Raw genomic sequence first — 19,900 nt, forward strand, 5'->3', positions numbered from 1 at the left:
TAAGCCCCCCCCAGTAGATATTTATTTCTCCTTCTCCACCCCCCACCCTGGGTGGTTTTTAAAAACATGTTACTTGGCTGGGGATCTATAGTGCAATCTTATACACTGTTTACTCAGGAATACATCCATGCATATTCAATAAGGTTTACACCCAGGTAAAGCTTTCTAGGATTGCTGAATCTCTGATCTCCTCCCCCCCAAAAAAAGAAAATTAAGCATGGGATGTCTTTAAACTCTTGGAGGTTTTAAGATGTTCCTATTTTCAAGAAAAGAATATATTTTAAGATTTTAAAAAGTTGAGTTTGTGTGTGTTTTGAGGTTTAAAGTGTTGCATAGCAAGACACATTTTGGTTGCTTGCAGACAACCCATTTATTGAGCATTCATCCTGGTTCATCTGCACATAATCTGTGAGGAGGTTAAATGACACTGACTGTTTATTGAGCATTCATTCAGGTTTGTTTGTGGGGAGGTTATCTGATGTTGCACCATGCAAGTGTAATTCCACACTTTCCAGTGCATTTCTCAGGCACTTTCCTCAGTGTGGTTTTTTTTTTTTTTTGTGATGGTGGGGAGTGGGTTTGTTGAACAAGAGAGCCAAATTATAGAATCATAAAGTTGGAAGGGGCCTATAAACCCGTTGAGTCTAACCCAGCCTTTCCCAACCAGTATGCCTCCAGATGTTGTTGGACCACAACTCTAATCTTTCCTGACCATTGGCAATGCTTGTTGAGATTGATGGGAGTTGTGGTCCAACAACATCTGGAGGCACACTGGTTGGGAAAGGGTGGTAACCCCTTGCTCAGTCCTAAGGCTGATAGAAGTTGAAGTACAACAACATCTGGAGGGCCAGAAGGTTCTACATTCTTGCAGGAACTGATTAAGATATAGATGCCATCTTGGATTGCCTTGGGTTGAATAATTTGGTGCCATCTGGCTTTTTACATGTTTAAAGGCACATTTTGGTAAGTTTCCTCTGGATGTCATTGCAGGCCATTTGATCCAAGTAATTTGATTCATTGTGGAGAGAGTCTCTGTTCTTCCACTGTGTATTTCCCATCACCATGTGGGCTATCCTGGGACTAGCCTTCTTTGTGCTTTTAGCAACAGGTAAGGAGGAGCTTGTAGCTCTTTGAGGGTGTGCATGATTGCAAGATGGATGATATAGCCTGTTTAGAAGGGCCATCACTCAGTGGCAGAACATCCATTTTGCGTTCAGAAGGTCCCAGGTTCAATTTCTGGCATCTCCAGGTAGAGCTGAGAATGTCCCCTGTCTGAAATCCTGCTTTTTTGTTTTTTTAAAAACACGCCTCAAAGTAGCTTAGAAGTACTTTAAAAAAGAGAAGCCATCCAGAAGAAGATATGGGCAGGGACATTCTTTAAATCGGGGATAAGAAAGGTCACATTCTCTCAAGACATTTATCAACTTTTTGTACAATAGAGGGGTCAGATACTGTTGGGGAACACCATTCAAGCTGAATGTATGGATGGGCAGAGAGTGGGTCATGAGCTACAGTATTGATGATGCCAGGCTAATGTTAGAAATAATTGCAGACATGGCTTCAATATCCTCTAGCCAAATCATTTGGGAATGAAGGGGTGGGAAGTGAAATATACTAGGGAAATAAAGAAGTGTGTGTGTGTGTGTGTGTGTGTAAGCTACTAATACTAATATTTAAAAAATAAATCTAGAATTAGTAATTTTTTAATATTATAGAATCATAAAATAGTAGAGTTGGAAGGAGCCTATAAGGCCATCAAGTCCAGCCCCCTGCTCAGAATAGGAATCCAACTTAAAACATACCCAACATGCTATGTAATTGTTGGTTATGTTGAAAACTTAAAAAAACAAACAAATAAAAATATGTTTTTAAAAATAAAATTATTTTAAAAGTGTTATTTCCCACTTTTCTGATTTTTTTAAACTCCTGACAGCAGCTTAAAAATATTAAGAAATAACAATTAAAATATGTCTTTCTCATCTCTTTGACCACGTGATTTGTAGTTGTTATATGCTTTCAAGTTGATTATGATTGATGGCAACCCTATGAATCTTATTTATCTATTTATTTATTATTTGATTTATATCCCGCCCTTCCTCCCAGCAGGAGCCTATATATTCATAAGGTTTTCATGGAAAGAGGTATTCAGAGGTATGCCTTCCTGTAAGCCTACGGCACCCAGTAGTGCCAGGCAGTCTCCTATTCAAGTACTAACCAGGCCTGAGTCTGCTTAGCTTCCATGATCAGAAGAGATCGGGCGTGTTCAGGGCAGTATGGTGGTAGGTGACCACGTGATGCCCTTCCTTAGAACGCCTACTCTTTGTCTACCCCCACTATGCAACAGGCACAAAAAATGCTACCTTCAAAGCAGAAGCCCCATGGTTACAACTGCACATGCTATTCTTTTTTCTTTTTTTTTGGTAACCCCCCCCCCCCAAAAAAAATCCTTCTTTCCTCCAGGTGCTTCTCTGGAATGTGAAGTTTGTACTGCCCATGGAATCAACTGCACTGGCAGTATGCAGACCTGTCCTGCTAACGAAGAAACCTGTCTCATCACGCTTACAGAAAGTACTGTGGGTGCGTGGAAGAGACCTTAAATCAGATCAGGGCAGAGGACAGGTTCAGGCGAGCCCACTGACAGCTACTGCCCGTGTGGATGGCACATTGGACTGAATGAGCCCAGCATCAGGATCTACATGGCATGGTGCTGGTGGATTGTGCTCTGTTCCATGTTACCTTCTGCAATAACCCGAAGGAAAAACAAATGATGCTGTCAATTTGATTTGAACTGACATGATTTAATAAGCCGCATTAACTTAATTGCACCACTTGCATTTTATCCCCCCCCGCTTGTTCATGGACTTATGAGCCTGCCCACACTGTACTGGTAGGGTCTATTCTTGGAGATGAGCTCCCCTCTAGAGTGTAGTTTGCAGGAGGTTGAGATTGCAGCACTGATCTGTATAATAAGCAATTCCCAATGTTTTGCCATGCTGTAGAGCAGGAATGGGGAATTTGTGGCCCTCCAGCCATGGCTGAACTATAACTCCCATCAGCCCCAGCAAGCATGGCCAATGGTCAGGGATGATGGGAATTGTTGCAAGATCTGGAGGGCCACGGGTTCCCCATCCCTGGTTCTAGAGTGATCAAGACATGGAACCAGGGATAGGCTTTGGCAGAAGAGACAGTTACATCTTTTGGTGAATAGCTGCTATTCATTGCCATGGAAAAACAAAAAGAGCTGCATTTGCAGGGAGGGGCGCACACTTCCCATTCCCATCACAGGCACTGTAGGCTTGTTCACATGTTGCATTAGACACAGGTACATGCTGTCTCTACGTATGTAGAAGTGTTTATATGAAAGAGTGTGCCTTTGTGGATGCAACTATTGTGTACACAGCAACAGGCTGTACACATGTGAGCAGAGTCCGACTGTACAGCTCAACTGTTTGTCTGCACAGATTATACCCTCATTGAATGTAAACTGTGAACATCCCTCATGTGACTCAGACATCAGTGACAGAGATCCTATGCATTGGTTGGGGAACAAAACCCTTTGGACCTCTGCAATATGCATCCTCCAGACAAACACACTGTCATGATGTCATAATGATGGGCATTTTGCTCGTCTACTATATATTTTGGAACATTGTTTGTCCATTTGCTATGCGTTTCAGCACCACCTAAGGTATCATAACCGAACTTTGCATGCTGGTTCCTGAGATCAAGGAGCAGGTTTTAGTCTATGTTGAAAAAGATTGGACACCATTTTGAATCAAGACGGTGGAGTGAACCTTTTTAACCAAATTTTTGCCCAGTGGGTCCTGAGATCAAGAAGCAGGTTTTCAATTGGATATAAGTGGACGGCATTTTGAATCAAGATGGTGGACTGAACCTTTCAAACCTGTACTGATTTTAACCACTGATTTCAAAACTGCACTGCCGTTTTGGGTTTCTTGGAATTCCTATGAGTTACTAAATAAAACTCTGTCCCCCTCTCCCCCCGCCCTACTTAGATCAAAAGCTAGTTCTTACTGTAAAGAGAAGCTGTGGATCCACACTCAGGTGCAATTTCCCACCAGTTTACTTTGATTTGGGGCATGGAAGAATCTACAGGTCAAGTTGGGTCTGTTGCACCGGGCAAACCTGCAGACAAGTCACTCCTCAGTGTAGGTATATTAATATCTTGATGGTCTCTCTCTCGAATCTCTTTATCATTGCCTTATGTTCATTCCCTGTAGCCCAGTTGTCTTCTTCTCTGATCTTTCTATAACATTGGATTCTGCAGGGTGCACTACATCTTATTAGGGATGGGGGAGAAATTTGATTCAGTTTGCATTTAAAGGCAAATCTACCTAATCTGCACTTTCCAAAACAATATTTACATATTTATTTATTATTTAATTTATATTTCGCCCTTCCAGCAGGAGCCCAGGGCGGCAAATAAATGCACTAAAAACACTTTAAAACATCATAAAGACAGACTTTAAAATACATTAAAACAAAACACCTTTAAAAACATTTTTGAAGACATCCTAAAAAAGAAAAAAACACGGTAAAAACATTGTTTTTTTAAAAAAGTTTACAAACATATTAAAAAGCCATTTCAACACAGATGCAGACTGAATATGCAAACTAAAGCACAGCCATCCTTTGAAATATACACTTTTCTGAATTTTGCAATGCTGTCCTGCAGCCAAGCGATGTGTGCCAAAATGCATATCTTGTGGAAGGGATGGAAGGATCTGTCAGTTTCATTTCTCCAAGTTTCTCATTCTTCCATTCTTAAATTCAGTTCTCCATTTTTTTCTGAAGAAATTTGTGAATTTTTCTTTTAAAAATCCTCCTGAAAATTCTTCAGCATTTTAACGCAAATTTCTCCTAATAAACAATTTTTTGTATGCGACTCTGACTAATGCACACGTTTTTGCAAGCAATCTCTCTTAATATGCATTGCCACATGCTGTTTTCACCAATGTGCTCATTTTTATGCATGCTTTACCTGAATTGTTGTATACATTGTTTGGTTGGAGACTGGCATTTCAAAAATCAGATAAGTGTGAATTTTGAAGGATGGCTTGGTTTTGGCTCTTACGCTGTTTTGGAAAGTGTAAAGTTTGGCTTTAAATGCAAACCAGATTGACTTTCTTCCCCTTCCCTAACCTAGCGTAGAGTATGCATAACAATGCATATTCTAGAGAAAATAACATTAAGTGCAATATATTGGGGAAAATATGCTTTGGAAAACGCCTTCCTTAAATGCTTTTGCCTGCCTGAAATGTGTCCTTGACCTCTGATAATGACTTTGGCTTCGCTGGAGGGAGAATAGGGAAGAGGATGTGAGTGTGTGTAGATGCTAGCCAGCTTCACAAAGATCAAATTGACATTCATGCTTCTACCCGCTGCTAGGATGTGGCCCCCAGAAGGGACAGTGGCCCTTGGGCTATAAAAGGTTTCCCCCTCTGTAGCGCTTGCCTCCTATTCTGACCCTTAAGCTGACGGAGAACCCTTTCTGTTTTCAGTTCCACCACTAAGGACTAGAGCCAAAGCGTTGTGGAACCCGGCCGCTTCCTCTTGCTCAGGCACATACAGAACAGGGCTGGCGAACTGTACGAAACTGGAAACAGATGGCTTTGGCATGACCTCAAGCACGTATGCCAGTAAGTGACTCCCTCTGCAGGGCATTTCATTTTTTCCCCAGTCTGTAGATCTGCGGTGGTGCAGTTTACATCAGAGAGCTGGTGTAGCGTGGTGAAGAGACTGAACTATCGATCAGGAAGTCCTCAGTTCAATTCTCAGGTGTGCCGTGAACACACTATAGGTGGCCTTAGGGGCAATAAGTGTAGCACTGGGGGGCTTTCAGTCAGTCCCATAGCAATTGCCATTGTGAGTGTGTGTTCTGCAGGGCTCCATTCTCTCCTCCCCTCCATGCTGCTTAACATCTATATGAAGCTGCCTGGGAAGGTCATCCAGCAATTTGGGGTGAAGCATCACTAGTTCAGAGATGATTTCCAGTTCCATCTCTCTTTTCTAGGTTTCTTTGTGGCCCCAAGACCCCTCTCCAAATTCGTCATTAAATGTTTAATTTCTTTAAAAAAAATAACATTGGGTGGCATCTAACAAACATGTCCCATTAGTGCAAGGATTTCTGCTTGGGCAAAGAAAAGTCTCCCCCCTGTCCTCCACCTGCATATGCCTTCCCAAATCTGCTCTGGAAGATTGGGGGGGGGGAAATCCTAGAACAGATTTAGGGGCCATACAGGGGGGAGGGAAAGTTCTGTTGTGCAAGAAGAAATCTTTGTGCTGAAAGAACAATTTCCTTACTGTTACGTTGAATACAACCTATTATTCTGACTTCTTCTATGGGTCCCCTGCTATGATGGCATCATGCCAACAAGTTTTTTTGGTGGTCCACTTAAAGGTCCATTTAATTTTTTTCCTGACCAACTCTACCTATGGGTTACCTGCTGTAATGCCAGAGGGTTTTTTTAACTACCCCACAAGGCTGCCTTAAAAAATGGCCTCACCCACTTTTGCACTTTGGTCATGCCCACTTTGACATGTTGCCTACAGAGGGTTGACCATGGCAGAGATCTGAGGCACAAGGCATGATCTACAGGAAGTTCTCTTGCAAAAGCCCCTTTGACACAAATGCACCTACAGCCCTCCAGATGTTGCTGAATTACAACAAGCAAGGCCAATGATTGGGGATGATGGGAGTTGTAGTTCAGCAACATCTAGAGGGCTAAAGGTTCCCCACACCTGCTGCAGAGCAAGGTTGTGGCTCATTGCCACGAGAGTTGATGGCTCTGGATAGACTGGTTTTCTGAGCTCCTTTCCTGTAGACCTTATTTTGTGGCAAAGGTAGGGTTCCCCTCAACCAGATGTGATGGAGCAATTTGGAAAGCAGTTGCAAGCAATATGGCCCTGAAAACCCATCTTGTCTTCCATATCCAGATGGCATCCTTGTGGACAGGCGTGTGAAAGGCTGCACTATGAGGTTCTTATGTGCTTCAAGAAACAGTGACTCCTCTGAGTTTACGGTGGGTTATGATGTTGTTCAGAAGGATGATTCTACATCAGAAAGATCTAAGGCAGAATCATCTCAATCCTTTGGGCTCTTCTTACCAAGCATATCTGGGTTCCTGCTGCAGAGGATCTTCTTGTGAAAAGGCACCTGCATGGGATTACATCAACTCTCCCATTGAATTCTGCCTTCCTTTTTTAGCCATCTACCACTTCCTCAGAAGGCACTTTGGCCTTTTCTGTTTTCCTCAGTGAAAATAAACAAACGGACTTTGAGTGCATTTTTTTTTAAAAAAAATACTCTTGTGTGCTGAAGACATTTTTCCTTAGTTCAACCTGTCTCTAGATCCTCACCCTGGCAACGGGCTGTAGCGAATTGGTCTTATTGCTCCTAGAGATTCCAAGAACATATTTAACCAGTTCCATGCACCAGAGAGTGTCAGATTGGGACCTGGGTTCAAATTCTTGCTTGGCCATTAAGTTCATTGGGTTTTTTGGCCAGTCACTGTCTCTCAGCGTAAATCTACCTCACAGGGTGGTTGTGATGATAAAATTTGGAGGAAGAGAACCCTGTAAGTCACCTTGAGCTCCTTGGGGCAAAGGTAGGACATAAATGTAATAATAAATAAATAAATAAATAAATAAATAAATAAATAAATAAGGACGCTGAAACTTCAGTCTACAGTAGGTGTGGGGGACCTTTAGTTTTCTAGATGTTCACTGAACTACAACCCCAGTCAGTTTCAGGAGGCATGGCCAATGCCTAGGGAGGATGGGAGTTGCAGTTCAGCAACATGCGTATGGCCAAGGTTTCCCACACCTTATCTTCCGTATTTCATCATGACAGATCTCAAAGTGGTTTACATGAACCAGGAGCAGGGAACCTTTATTCAGCCCACAGGCCACGTATCCTTATGAGCATCTTTCCAGGGACCTCATGCCAGAGGTGGGTGGAGCAACAGGTGGAAGTGAGTGGAGTGACAGGTGTGACTCTTCCAGAGCTTGGAAAAGTCACTCTTTTGAACTACAACTCCCATCAGCCCCAGCCAGCATGGCTACTGGATTGGGCTGATGGAAGTTGTAGTTCAAAAAAGTAACTTTTCCAAGCTCTGCTCTTACCTTTGTACAGAAAGATTTCTACAGCCACCCACATCCAACAAACATCTCTCTGTCCTCCAACTAGGCAAGCAAGAGGTAATATTACACGTTCAAGAGCACATTCCAGCCAGGCAAAAGCACTTGAGGAAGGTACTAAACAGGACTACTGACAGGGGTTTGGCCTGAGAGAGGGTGGCCTAGGAAGTGATCTGAAGGCCAAACAGAGAGGTCGATGTTCCTTGCCCCTGCCATAAAAATTGCAATAAAAATACAAGATACAGTAAACATTTTTGTAATGCTAGAATGAATGCTAAAATCTGTCAAAGATCTTTAACAAAGGAAGGAAGGTGAGGACTGGCTGAGTTTGGTGGGGCAAAGGTCCATCAGCCTAATGGACCAGGCTCCACTGTTGATGCCTGCAGAACTAGCTTGAGATGACCAGCAGCAGAGCTGAAATCTCAGTCCCTTGTCATAACCTCCCCCGTATTATGATAATGAAGGAGACTGTCCCTTTAAGGAACATGGAATCTTATGAGTCTTTGTGACAGTTACTGCAGTTTGTTGGACATGAGTTTGAAAAGCAAGCCGTTCCATTCCATCAAGATGAAGGCATCCATCTAGAGGTGAATACAGATGGCTCTTGATTGGGTTGGGGAGAGTTTGTGCAGCTTGAACCTATTTGGTAAAGTGGTCTGTATTACATTCTTCCAAGCAGCAAGGAGAATTCTGCCATCCTCTGCTTCCTTAGGTTTTTTATGGGGAAACCTGTCCCTGAGGATGGAAGTTGCCAAGGCAGACCATTGTTCCATCTAGCTCAATACAAAGAGCCCTGCTGGTTCAGGTGAAAGGCCCATCTAGTTCAGCATCCTAATTTCACAGATGCCTATAAGAAGCCCAGAGCTTGGAAGTAATTCGTTACAAGTAACAAATTACTTGTAATTCATTACTTTTTTGAGGAATGAGTGGGTAATTCCTTTACATTTTGATTGTAATAGAACTAGGAGTAATTTTATTACTTTTGTGGAGTAATTGTAATGTTTCCAGCATTACTTTTGTGTATTACTTAGGGGGGGGAGCAGGGAAAGTCTTCTGCTCCTCTGATTTGTGGATGAAAATCATGTGCCTCAAACTGGGCTTCTATGCAGCATCGCTATTCCCTCATGCTCTGTGGGTGGGTAGGAGGTGACGAGGGAGGAGGTGGAGAGTGAGACGGGGTGGAGTGGAGAAAACAATTGTTTAAAAAAATGGATGGTGGTGGTGAAGAATGGAGTGGAGGGAGAAAGGAGCCGGATGGATAAAGGAGGAGAAGGAGGCAGCAGCAGAATGGAGATAAAGAACTGTGGAAGTGAAAGTTGACAACGTGTGTGTGTGTGTGTGTGTGTGTGTGTGTGTGTGTGAGTGAGTGTGTGTGTGTGTGTGTGTGTGTGTGTGAGAGAGAGAGAGAGAGAGAGAGAGAATAGTGTGTTTGCACTTGGCACACAAAGTGGCCTCCACCACCCACTCTGGCTACTGTGCTGCATTTGCAGTATTTTAACTTTTTTGCTTCTCGGGAAAATGTTAGCTTGGGTGAGTGTCCCTTAGTTGGTGGCAGGGTCTGGGAGGTGGTTAAGTGAGAGAGATTATACTTGCTGACTGAGTGGGGGGCTTACACTTGGTTTGACGTGCAAAGATTTGAGTAGTGGCCTCCGCCTCCCTCCCCACCTCCCTTACCAGCGGAGAGGCCACCATTGCCATCTTATGGATAAAAAGAATTCTTCTACTACCTCTGTATGTGTGCGTTCATTTTTAATGCTGTTTTAGGCTACTTAGATGTGCAGCAGCCAAGGCCAGCACCTTGTATGCATTTTTTAAAGTAACGGAAATGTAATTGTAGTGATTACTTTTGAGAAAAAGTAATCAGTTACTTTCAGAGCAATTGTAATTGTAGCGGTAATTACTACTTTTGGGGGGCATGTAATTGTAACGGTAATTTATTAATTTTTAAAAGTAATCTTTCAAGCTCTAGGGAAGACCACAGGCAAGGATCTGAGTGCAAGAGCACTCTCCCTGCTTGTGAATCCCAGCAACTGGCAAACAGAGGTATACTGCCTCTGACAGTGGAGGTGGAACATAGTCATCGTGGCTAGTAGCCACTGATAGCCTTCTCTTCCATGAAACCTGAGGCTATCCTGATGTTGTACTCCAGGAATGGGGAACCTTCAGTCTGCAGGCAAATCATGGCATGCCAGAGGGTCCAGTTGGGCCAATGAGGCCATTCCCCCCCCACCATACTCACTTGCTAATCAGCTGATGTCACTCAAACAGGTAGGTGACATCAGCTGTTAGGCAGCAGGGTGCAGTTCAATTCCACATCAGCTGCATGTGCCAGTTTGCACTGAACAAACTGGGTCTTCAAAGTGCAGCATCAACTGATGTCATAATAACATCATAGTGATGTCAGCTGATCAATGGTTGGGCAGCACAGCTCCCCTGTCAAATTTGGCCAGCTAGTGGTAGGGAGATAAGGATCTCACCCACTGGCCTGAAAAGGTTCCCCACTCCCATCAGCCTCAGCCTGCATGGCCAATGACATCTGAGAGGGACACCAGTTTCCCTATTCCTGCTGTAGTGCCTCAGGTACAATTTAAAGTTGGTTTCTCTATGCTGGAGCAGAGGTAAGAATGATCCATGCCTAGCACCAGGTAATATATTTGAAACTGCGGGCTATCATCACCTATCAAATGTAATATAAGATCCATTGAAGAGATGGCATGTTGTGATTTCAGTCACGTATAGCAGTAAAGAGTTAAATACATAAATAGCAGGAGACCGTCTAGAGAGGCAGCTGGACTCTTGGATGACAAGAAAGTTAAAGGTGTGCTAAAATAAGATAAGGACATCACAGAGAAGCTAAATGAATTCTTTGCAGCTGTCTTCACAATGGAGGATATAGGGCAGATTCCTGTGTCTGAACTAACTTCTGCAAGAAAGGAGTCTGAGTAATTGAGGTAAATAATGGTAGCAAAAGATAACGTTTAGGCTTAATAGGCAAAAACTAACAAATTGCCAGGTCTGGATGACATCCACCTGAGAGATCTTAGAGAACTCAAATGCAAAATTCCTGATCTTCTAACAAAAATATGTAACTAGTCCCTCAGATCAGGCTCCATACCCTAGGACTGGAAAGTGGCTAATGTAATACCAATTTTAAAAAAGGAATCTGGGGGATCCTGGAAATTACAGGTTGGTTAGCTTAACTTCTGTCCTGGTAGAAAGTATTGTTAAAGGTAAAATAACTAAGCACATAGAAGAACAAGCTTTGTCTCACAAACTTATTAGAGTTCTTTGAGAGTGTCAGCAAGCATATAGACAGAGGTGATGCAGTTGACACAGTGTACTTGGACTTTCAGAAAGCTTTCCACAAGGTACCTCACCAAAGACTTAGCAGTCATTGAATAAGAGGACAGGTCCTCTTGTGGATCAGGAATTGGTTAAGTAATAGGAAGCAGAGAGTGGGAGTAAATTGACAGTTCTCCCAGTGGAGGAATGTACGAAGTAGAGTTCCCCTGGGAATGGTATTCGGACCTGTGCTTTGAAACTTGTTCATAAATGATCTAGAATTAGGGGGCATGGTAAGGTGGCCATGTTTGCTTATGATACTAAACTGTTCATGGCTGTTAAAAGAAAAAGGGATTATGAAAAGCTCCAAAAGGACCTCTCCAGATTGAGTAACGGATGGTAAAATCACAAATGCCATTCAATGTAAACAAGTGTGAAGTTAAGCATATTGGGGCAAAAAAACGTAATTTCTCATGGGACCTGAACTGGCTGACCAGGAACAAGACCTTGGGGTTGTAGTGGAAGATGTGGACCTACTGTGTGATAGCTGTGAAAAAGGCAAATTCTATGCTAAGGATCATTAGGAAAGGAATTGAAAACTGCCAATATCATAATGCCAACTACACAAATATATGGTGCAACCACATTTGGAATACTGTGTGCAGTTCTGGTTGCTTCACCTCAAAAAGGATATCATATTGCTGGAAACCACAGGAAGGGAGAGTGCTCCTGTGGTTAGATCCTGAACAGGATGTTGGACTAGATGGGCTATTGGCCTGATCCAGCAGGCTCTTCTTGTGTTCTTATATTAAGATATAGATGTCATCTTGGATTTTCAAGCAGCTGACGTTAGGTTCCAGAACCAGAGCTCAATGAGGATAGAGTGGTATACAAACAGCCTCTCAAAATTGTCCGCCATATTCCAACAGCTTCTTGGAGTGGGGCTAGCCATTAGGAGTGGCTGTAGTACAGCCTTCTTTTTCCTCTGTTTTTTTTTCTTTGCCACTGTTGCAGCAAGTGACAATAGCAACAACAGTGTTGGCAGCCTGGACATTATTTCACCTCCTTTGCAATTTCTCAGAGATAGCATTGCAGGGCATTGAGGGAGGGAGGGTGAGTGAGTGGGTGGGTGGGTCGGTTGGAGGGGAAATGGAAGACATGACTAAAAACACAGGTGGAAAATATTATTTGGAGAATAAATGGCAGAGGGAGAGGAGTTTGGGGAAAGGGGTGGGGTGGGGTAAATCTCAGAAATGTCCTCAGAAAAATGTCTGAGAAATTTCGGCTAGAGACTAGTCCTCCAAAGTTTAGTGCTTGTATCAGAATCTTAATGATTCTCAAGGGCTTTAGCCATGTACGGGGTCTACCACTATCAAGCTTTTATAAGTAAACTGAGCAATTACACTTGGAATAAAGACTCCCCCTGGATGTCATTGCAGGCTCTTTGAACCATCGTGGAAGGAGTTTCAGCGCTTGCTTTATCCATCACTACCACTACGATGGAGACTCTTTTGAAACTTAGCCTCTTCTTTGCACTTCTAACAATCGGTAAGGAGGGGCTGCTGGTAGATCCAAAGGAACAGAAGATAACTAGCAAGAATTTGGAGGATGATCCCAGTTCTTCCCATCATTGAGGACAGTTGGGATCTCCTGTGTGCATGTGAGATGTTTAGTATACATACTGAAGAGGGTGTGTGTGATGATGCAGACTGGGTACCAGTCCCAGGGTGGGAAGAAGGGATGGCTGATCATTTCAATTCAGTTCTCTTTTAAAGCTGAATTTATCAAAGCCACACTTTCTGAAGCAATATGAGAACTGAAACAGCCATTCCCCTTTGAAATTTGCACCTATTCAAATTTTGCGATGCAGCTCACAACCAAAAACTGTTTGCAAAAATGCATCTATTAGGGGGAAGTCTGCATAAAAAGGAATGTATGAGTGAAAATAACATGCAAAAATGCATGATATGATGAGAAACGGCTTGCAAAAATGTGTACTTTAGTCAAAAACTGCCTACAAAAAGGAGAAATTCACACTAAAATGCTGGAGAATTTTCATGAGATTTTTTAAAAAATCGCAAATTGTGGCAGAAAGGTGAAGAACTGAATTTAATATGGGGAAAATGAGAAACTGAGAGAACCAGAACTGATAGATCTTTCCATCCATAGTGGAGTGGGGGGAGGTTAGAGTTCTTAAATGAAAAGGACCCTTAGAACACCATACTGGCTCTCAAAAGATTTGCCTCCTCCCCAAGTCCCCCCCTTCAAATTTTCCATTTTTAACACTGAAAAAAAGTTTCCCTCATTGCTGCTGTAGGTCCCTCACTGTGATGCCAAAAGAGTTCTTGTGAAGCCCTCCTAAATTTATTCACTTTTTTGAATGTAATAATGAATGATAAAACATATTTAAACTAGTGTAGAATAGCTGACGGGAATGTCTTTTGGCAGGCAGCCTTGAGAACAGCAGTTCTTGCCATGTCCACTTTGACATTATTGCCACACCCATTTTGACATGCAGCTTCCCAAATGGTTGATCATGAGTCATTGTGACCCTGAAAAAAAGCCAGTGCTGAATGAACAGCTTAAAAGGAGTTTGGTGTGGAATAAGGCAAAGTTATGGATCTCTGACAACCTGACTGCAACAGTTTCCTAGTCCTCATGCTACAGAAATGCTAACAGGATGGCTCAGGCAAGCTCAGACCAGCTATGGTAGGGAGCGATGATGTGGCCTTCATTGGCAAGCTGGGGGTAAGGAAGTCACCCCGCCCCTGATTTGAGCTAGACTTTGAATCAACACCAAGGCACACATGGGTCCTTCATTGGGAATTTGGAAACTCCCCCTCTTCTTAGTTGAGCAATGGCCTCAACAATACAGAGGCAAGGTATCAATAGTACCTGGGACAGATCCATACAGGGCTCAGGCTGGCAGGTTCATAAGAGCAGTACTCAAGTGTTGCTCCAGCAGCAGTCATCCTCAGACCAAGTCTTAAATAGGAGCTGCAGAAACCTTTGGTGAAAGGAGCCTCTTCATTTAAAGGGATTCAGCCTCCTTTGGCAGTCACTGACGCTGAGAGAGGAGGGGAGCTTATGGTTGCACTGGGGCTTCTGAGCTGGAGCCATCAGAGAGGAGAACAACGTTATGTCCTCAGACCAGAGAAGCACTGGCACAATGGGCCCCTGGATGGTTATGCACCTCTGGGACTGTCCCTATGGGCAATTCCCTCCCCAACTCTGAATCTCCATTCAGGAAAGCATTGGGCAGGATCCATCTGAAAGAGAAAGCATGACCCTGGGGTCAGACTTCCTTTTCTGCCCCCTTGCTTTCCCCTTAAGATGGATCTTGCCCAATGCCTCCAGCAATAGATAGAATATTTGTGATGAAGATTAGGAGTAGCATAATGGAACAAAACAAACAAACCCCTGTGTGTGTTTTGGGGAAGGCACCTCCCCTAGATTGCCAGGCTAGTTGTGAATGCAAGTAAAATTCCTTACCAGCCCTGCCTTTGGGTAGCTAATGTGTGTGTGTTGAAGGAAAAACTTTCCAGACCACAGATTGTGCTCCAAAGGACAGAGGTTTATTGATCAATAATACAGATATGCCAGTAGAGCTAATGGGAGAGGGAAGGTTCTTTCGAACCACACTCTCTCTTGATCAACAGGAATACACAACATTTATAAGCATTGATATGTCATACATACATTACACCTTATGACCCCTTTGTGCCAATCCCTACCCTGGTATCCTCCCCTGAGGGCAGGCTTTTGGCCTAGGCATCTGAAACTGTTTTTGACTTTTACGCCTTCCTGACCCATGTTTTGACATCTCATAAGATACAAGACAAGACACTCAGCTGAAGAAAAACATGTTTCAAAACCTCACTCAATATATAATCAGCATATGTAGCTTCTCCAAAGAAAACATACTTGTGCATCAGTTCCTCTTTTTAGTACTGTGTTACCCTGACAATGGACTCAGGAAACATGCCTCAGGAAACATGCAAACCACAGCCTCTTCCCACAAACTATTAGGAGAGTATCTAAATGCATATTCTTCCCCTTTTATAAGCAACACTTCAAACAATATATTTTAACAACCACTGCAAACCATATAAACTCAAGAGATGACTTTTCTGAGAAAAATCAGAATTCCTTCCACATGTGTCTATAGCAAGGCACTTGATGAACACTTGCCAGACAAGGGAGGGTGGGAAGGCAAAGCTGGTACAGTTGGAAGCAAGCCAGTTTTGGCGGAGACCTGCACACATCACCCTTATGCAAATTAGGGGAAATGGAAATGGACTGCCTTCAAGTCAATTCCAACTTATGGCGACCCTATGAACAGGGCTTTCATGGTAAGTGGTATTCAGAGGGGGTTTACCATTGCCTTCCTCTGAGGCTGAGACGCAGTTACCGGCCCAAGGTCACCCAGTGAGCTTCATGGCTGTGTGGAGATTCGAACCCTGATCTCCCAGGTTGTAGTCGAGCAACTTAAGGGGGGGGAGTATGGCTTGCTCATTCACCACAGCTGCTTAGTGCTCTTCTCACTGCCAGACAGATGGTAGATTAGGCCAGGTTATCAGCGATGGTGGAGCTTCTGGGCCCCCAAGATGCCATGTGCCTATGCAAGGTCTTGGCAGTATGCCAGCTTGGGCCTCCTAGTTATGGCTTCAGGAATGTATCAGAAGGGAGAGCCAAACCCCACCGCCTAAGGAGGCCAGCCAGCATGGCTGGTTAGCTAGCACCCGGGAGAAGAAAGGCCTATGACATGGCTGCACGGTGGGCCAGATGGCATCACGGTCTGGCTGCACCAGGGTACCACTCCTCTCTCCAGCTCTTCCCCCGCTGTCAGATGAAAAGTTCAAATATTTGGTAAGCAGAGATCATTCGTGGATGAAAAGTGTATTAATTATGTTTCCTCTCCCCCTCCTCCCCCGCCCCCAACTTTCCAGGTGCTTCACTGGAGTGTGAATTTTGTAGCAGCAATGAAACCACTTGCACAGGCCAGAAGAAGAAGTGTGAAGAGAATGAAGAGACCTGCATCATCATCCTTACCGAAAGTACAGTAGGTGGGTGGGAGCGATCACAAGTCAGATCAGAGCTGTGGATCGGGGACAGGCTCAGACAAGGCCATGGTCAGCTGCTGCATGCATGGACGGCACCCGGGCCTTATGAGCCCAGCATCAAGTGTTACATACCTGGAGTAGCGGGTGCAGCAGACAATGCCAGACATCAGTTGCAGAGTTCTTGTACACTGCATTATCCCTCCTCCAGACAAGCACACCCTGCTTGCCATCACGGTGGAGATTTTTTGAGTTACTAAACAATCCTTTTCCTCTCTCTTTTCTCCATCCTACCTCATCCTGCTTAGATGGACCATCTGTTACAAAAATAGAGAAAAGGTGTGAAACCATGTTTCAGTGCTCCTTACCTCCAATTTACTTCACTTTGGGGAATGGAAGACGGTTCCGCCAGAGTTGGGCCTGCTGCATTGACAACTGCGCTAATGCTATGCCTGTCCGTAGGTATACAGTTTCTGGATAGCCCTTCCCTCTCCCCTGTGCCCCTTCCCTCACCACTTCCTTTCGTCCACCCTCTGTAGACCACTTCTCTGGGTTTATGCGAGATTGCATCCTGGAGGGTACCCCAGTCTGCAAGCTGTAATCCATGAAGGCTGCAGTCTTAAACACTGGCTGGATCCAATCTCGATGACAGTCCCATGCCGAACACAATGGGCCTTCCTACTGTGTAGACCAAAGGCAGACAACTTGTTGCCCACAAGATATTTGTTTATTTTATTTATTTATTTATAGAAAGTTTATATACCTCTAAAATGGCATACAAATACCATATTGGTAACCACCCTAACAATACAAATTATGTCAAAAATGTTTTTACCCAAAATTCACCAAAAAAAATGGACAAAAAAGCCCTTGGGTCACCTTGCATTACTGCACATTTATGAAATTGATTAAGTAACCCTCATACCCAAAAGTCAAATGAATGCTGCCCCTCTCCAGATGAAGCCACATTTCCTCACACCTTCATCGGAAACAAAGGTCTAAGATGGTGGTGGTCTCGGGGACACCTTTATGCAGCCCTAGTGATCTCCCACTTGGCTTAGCACTCTGGATCTTGGACAATAACTAGGCACCACGCCATGACAACAATGTTAAGTGCAGCCCAAGTTGCAGTGGAGGAAAAAACCCACAGTCAAACTAAAAAAAAAAGAATGGGTTGCATTCCACATCGCGCTATGTATTGTCAGTGCAAGGATTTTTCCCTGTGCAGTGACATGTTCTTCCCCCCTCCCCTCCATGCAACTGTGGTGTCAGGAAGGTGGCCCCACATCTCTGCCCCACCGCATGCACTGCTGCAGCTTTTATAGATGAGTAAAGGTAAGATGAGCCTTGCTGGAGCAAGCAAGGTTCCATCTGTTCTGAGTCATCCTCCATCTCCATGTGTAGGGCCAGCTAGACAGGCACTGCTCGATGCGTGGATGAGACGGGCATGTCGGGAAGAGGGGTTTGGGTTGCTTAGGCTATGGCAAACATTTTGGGACAAGCTGGGACTGTACAAAAGGGACAGGTGCCCGTTGAACCAGGATGGAACGAGACTACAAATGTGTCAGAGCAGCTCTTAAAATGATTGCAGGGAGAAAGTCTTAGACTCTGTATTAGCCCTTGGCCCATTCCTCAGGCTGACTGATAACACCTCTTCCCCCCACACCTTCTGCTTTCAGTGATACCCATACAGACAAGAGTGAATGGAATAACGTGCCCTGCCTGCCACGAGTGGAAGGAGACATGTCAGACACAGATGGCAAATTGTACTGGAATGGAAACAAGCTGCTTCAAGATATCCTCGCACATCGATTCCAGTGAGTGATATCAGATGCAGTCTCACTTCTCTATTTGGTCAGTGGAATGATTTTCATGGTGGGGCACCTAGCAGAGCAGGCAGAGGAAAACCACCACAGTTCCCTTCTCCATAGGTATCTCAGGGCCAGCTCTTCTCTCAATCCCACCAACCAAAACAGCTAGGTTGGTGGGTACTAGAGAGAGGGCTTTCTCTGTGGTGGCCCCCACTCTCTGGAACTCCCTCCCGTTTGATCTTCGACATGCCCCTTCCCTGGATGTATTCCGCAAGGCCCTGAAGACATGGCTATTTCAACAGGCCTTTGAGATCCTTGGGATGGGTTAATCTCCATGATTTGTCATCTATTATATGCTGTAAATGTAAATGTTTTATAAATGTATTGATGACTGTCCAGTATTTTATTTATTGAGACTAATGTGACTGCATTTGATACTATTGTATTTTATCCCATTTTAATGTACATCGCCTAGAGTGGCTATTTGCCAGATAGGCGACACACAAATTTATTATTATTATTATTATTATTATTATTATTATTATTATTATTATTATTATTATTATTATTATCATCATTATCATCATCATCATCATCTGTGGAAACAAGTGGCTCCATTTCAGTGGGGCAGTGGTATCCACTCTGGGGTTTTCCAGGAGCTGTCTAAGGTGCTGAAACCTATTCCCAAAATAGGACAGCTCCTGAAAAAACAGCAACACCCAGAGTGGATTCCACTGCCCCACAGTCATGGAGCCACTAGCCTTCACTTCCTGTTTTTGTTTTAGTTATTGCATTTACACCCTACCTTTTCTCCTCACCGACACCCTATCAAGTAGGTTAGGCCGAGAGACAGTAACTGGCTTGGGGTGACCTAGCCAATTTTTGTGGCTGAGTGGGGATCTGAACCCTGGTGTCCCAGGTCTAGTCCAACTTCAGGGTTCCCTGGGAGGAAGGATGGGTTGCTAAATCACTCTGGGAATTGTAGCTATGTGAGATGTGGTCTCCTAACAACTCTCAGCACCCATAACCAACTACAGTTCCCAGGACACTCTAGGGGAAGGAATGACTGTTTAAAGTGGTATGATACAGCTGTAAATGAATAGTGCAGATGGGGCCTAGCTGGAGTGGCTCGGAAAGCAGACGCAAGCAACAATGGTTGTCTGACAACCCATCTTGTCTTCCATGTGCAGATGGAACACACATCGACAGGACCATGATGGGCTGCACTACAAAGTACACCTGTGCCGCAATTGAAAGTGAAACCACAAATTTCCGGCCCAATTCTGCTGAAGCCGTTCAGGCAGCTGAATGTATACCAGACACTTCCAGGGGATCTCGATCCTCTGGGCTCCTCCTGCCAACCTTTTCTGGGCTCCTGCTGCTGAAGATCCTCTTGTAAAAGGGACCTGCCACGAAGGACTGCATAATCTCTGCATTCATTTATGCCTGTCTTATATCCACCCACCACTGTCTCCAAATGCAGCTGAATCTTCCAGGAGGATTTTCTGTTTTCCTCAGTGAAAATAAACACCAGGCTTAACAGAAAAAGGTTCTGGCAGATCTTCTTATGGAGAAAGTTCCACCTCT

At 44.0% G+C, this 19,900-nt stretch overlaps 1 protein-coding gene across 1 annotated transcript; it reads left to right on the forward strand.

The window, feature by feature from the left end:
- The first annotated feature begins 12,941 nt into the window (after positions 1-12,941).
- On the forward strand, positions 12,942-19,780 carry LOC133370865 (phospholipase A2 inhibitor and Ly6/PLAUR domain-containing protein-like). Its single transcript, XM_061597744.1, has 5 exons — positions 12,942-12,990; positions 16,392-16,508; positions 16,811-16,960; positions 18,182-18,319; positions 19,504-19,780. The coding sequence occupies exons 1-5, from the start codon at positions 12,942-12,944 to the stop codon at positions 19,710-19,712; spliced, it is 663 nt and encodes a 220-aa protein (XP_061453728.1). The 3' UTR covers positions 19,713-19,780.
- Positions 19,781-19,900: the final 120 nt, after the last annotated feature.

The sequence above is a fragment of the Rhineura floridana genome, chromosome 15, assembly GCF_030035675.1.
Source record: "Rhineura floridana isolate rRhiFlo1 chromosome 15, rRhiFlo1.hap2, whole genome shotgun sequence".
In the NCBI taxonomy this organism is placed as follows: Eukaryota; Metazoa; Chordata; class Lepidosauria; order Squamata; family Rhineuridae; genus Rhineura; species Rhineura floridana.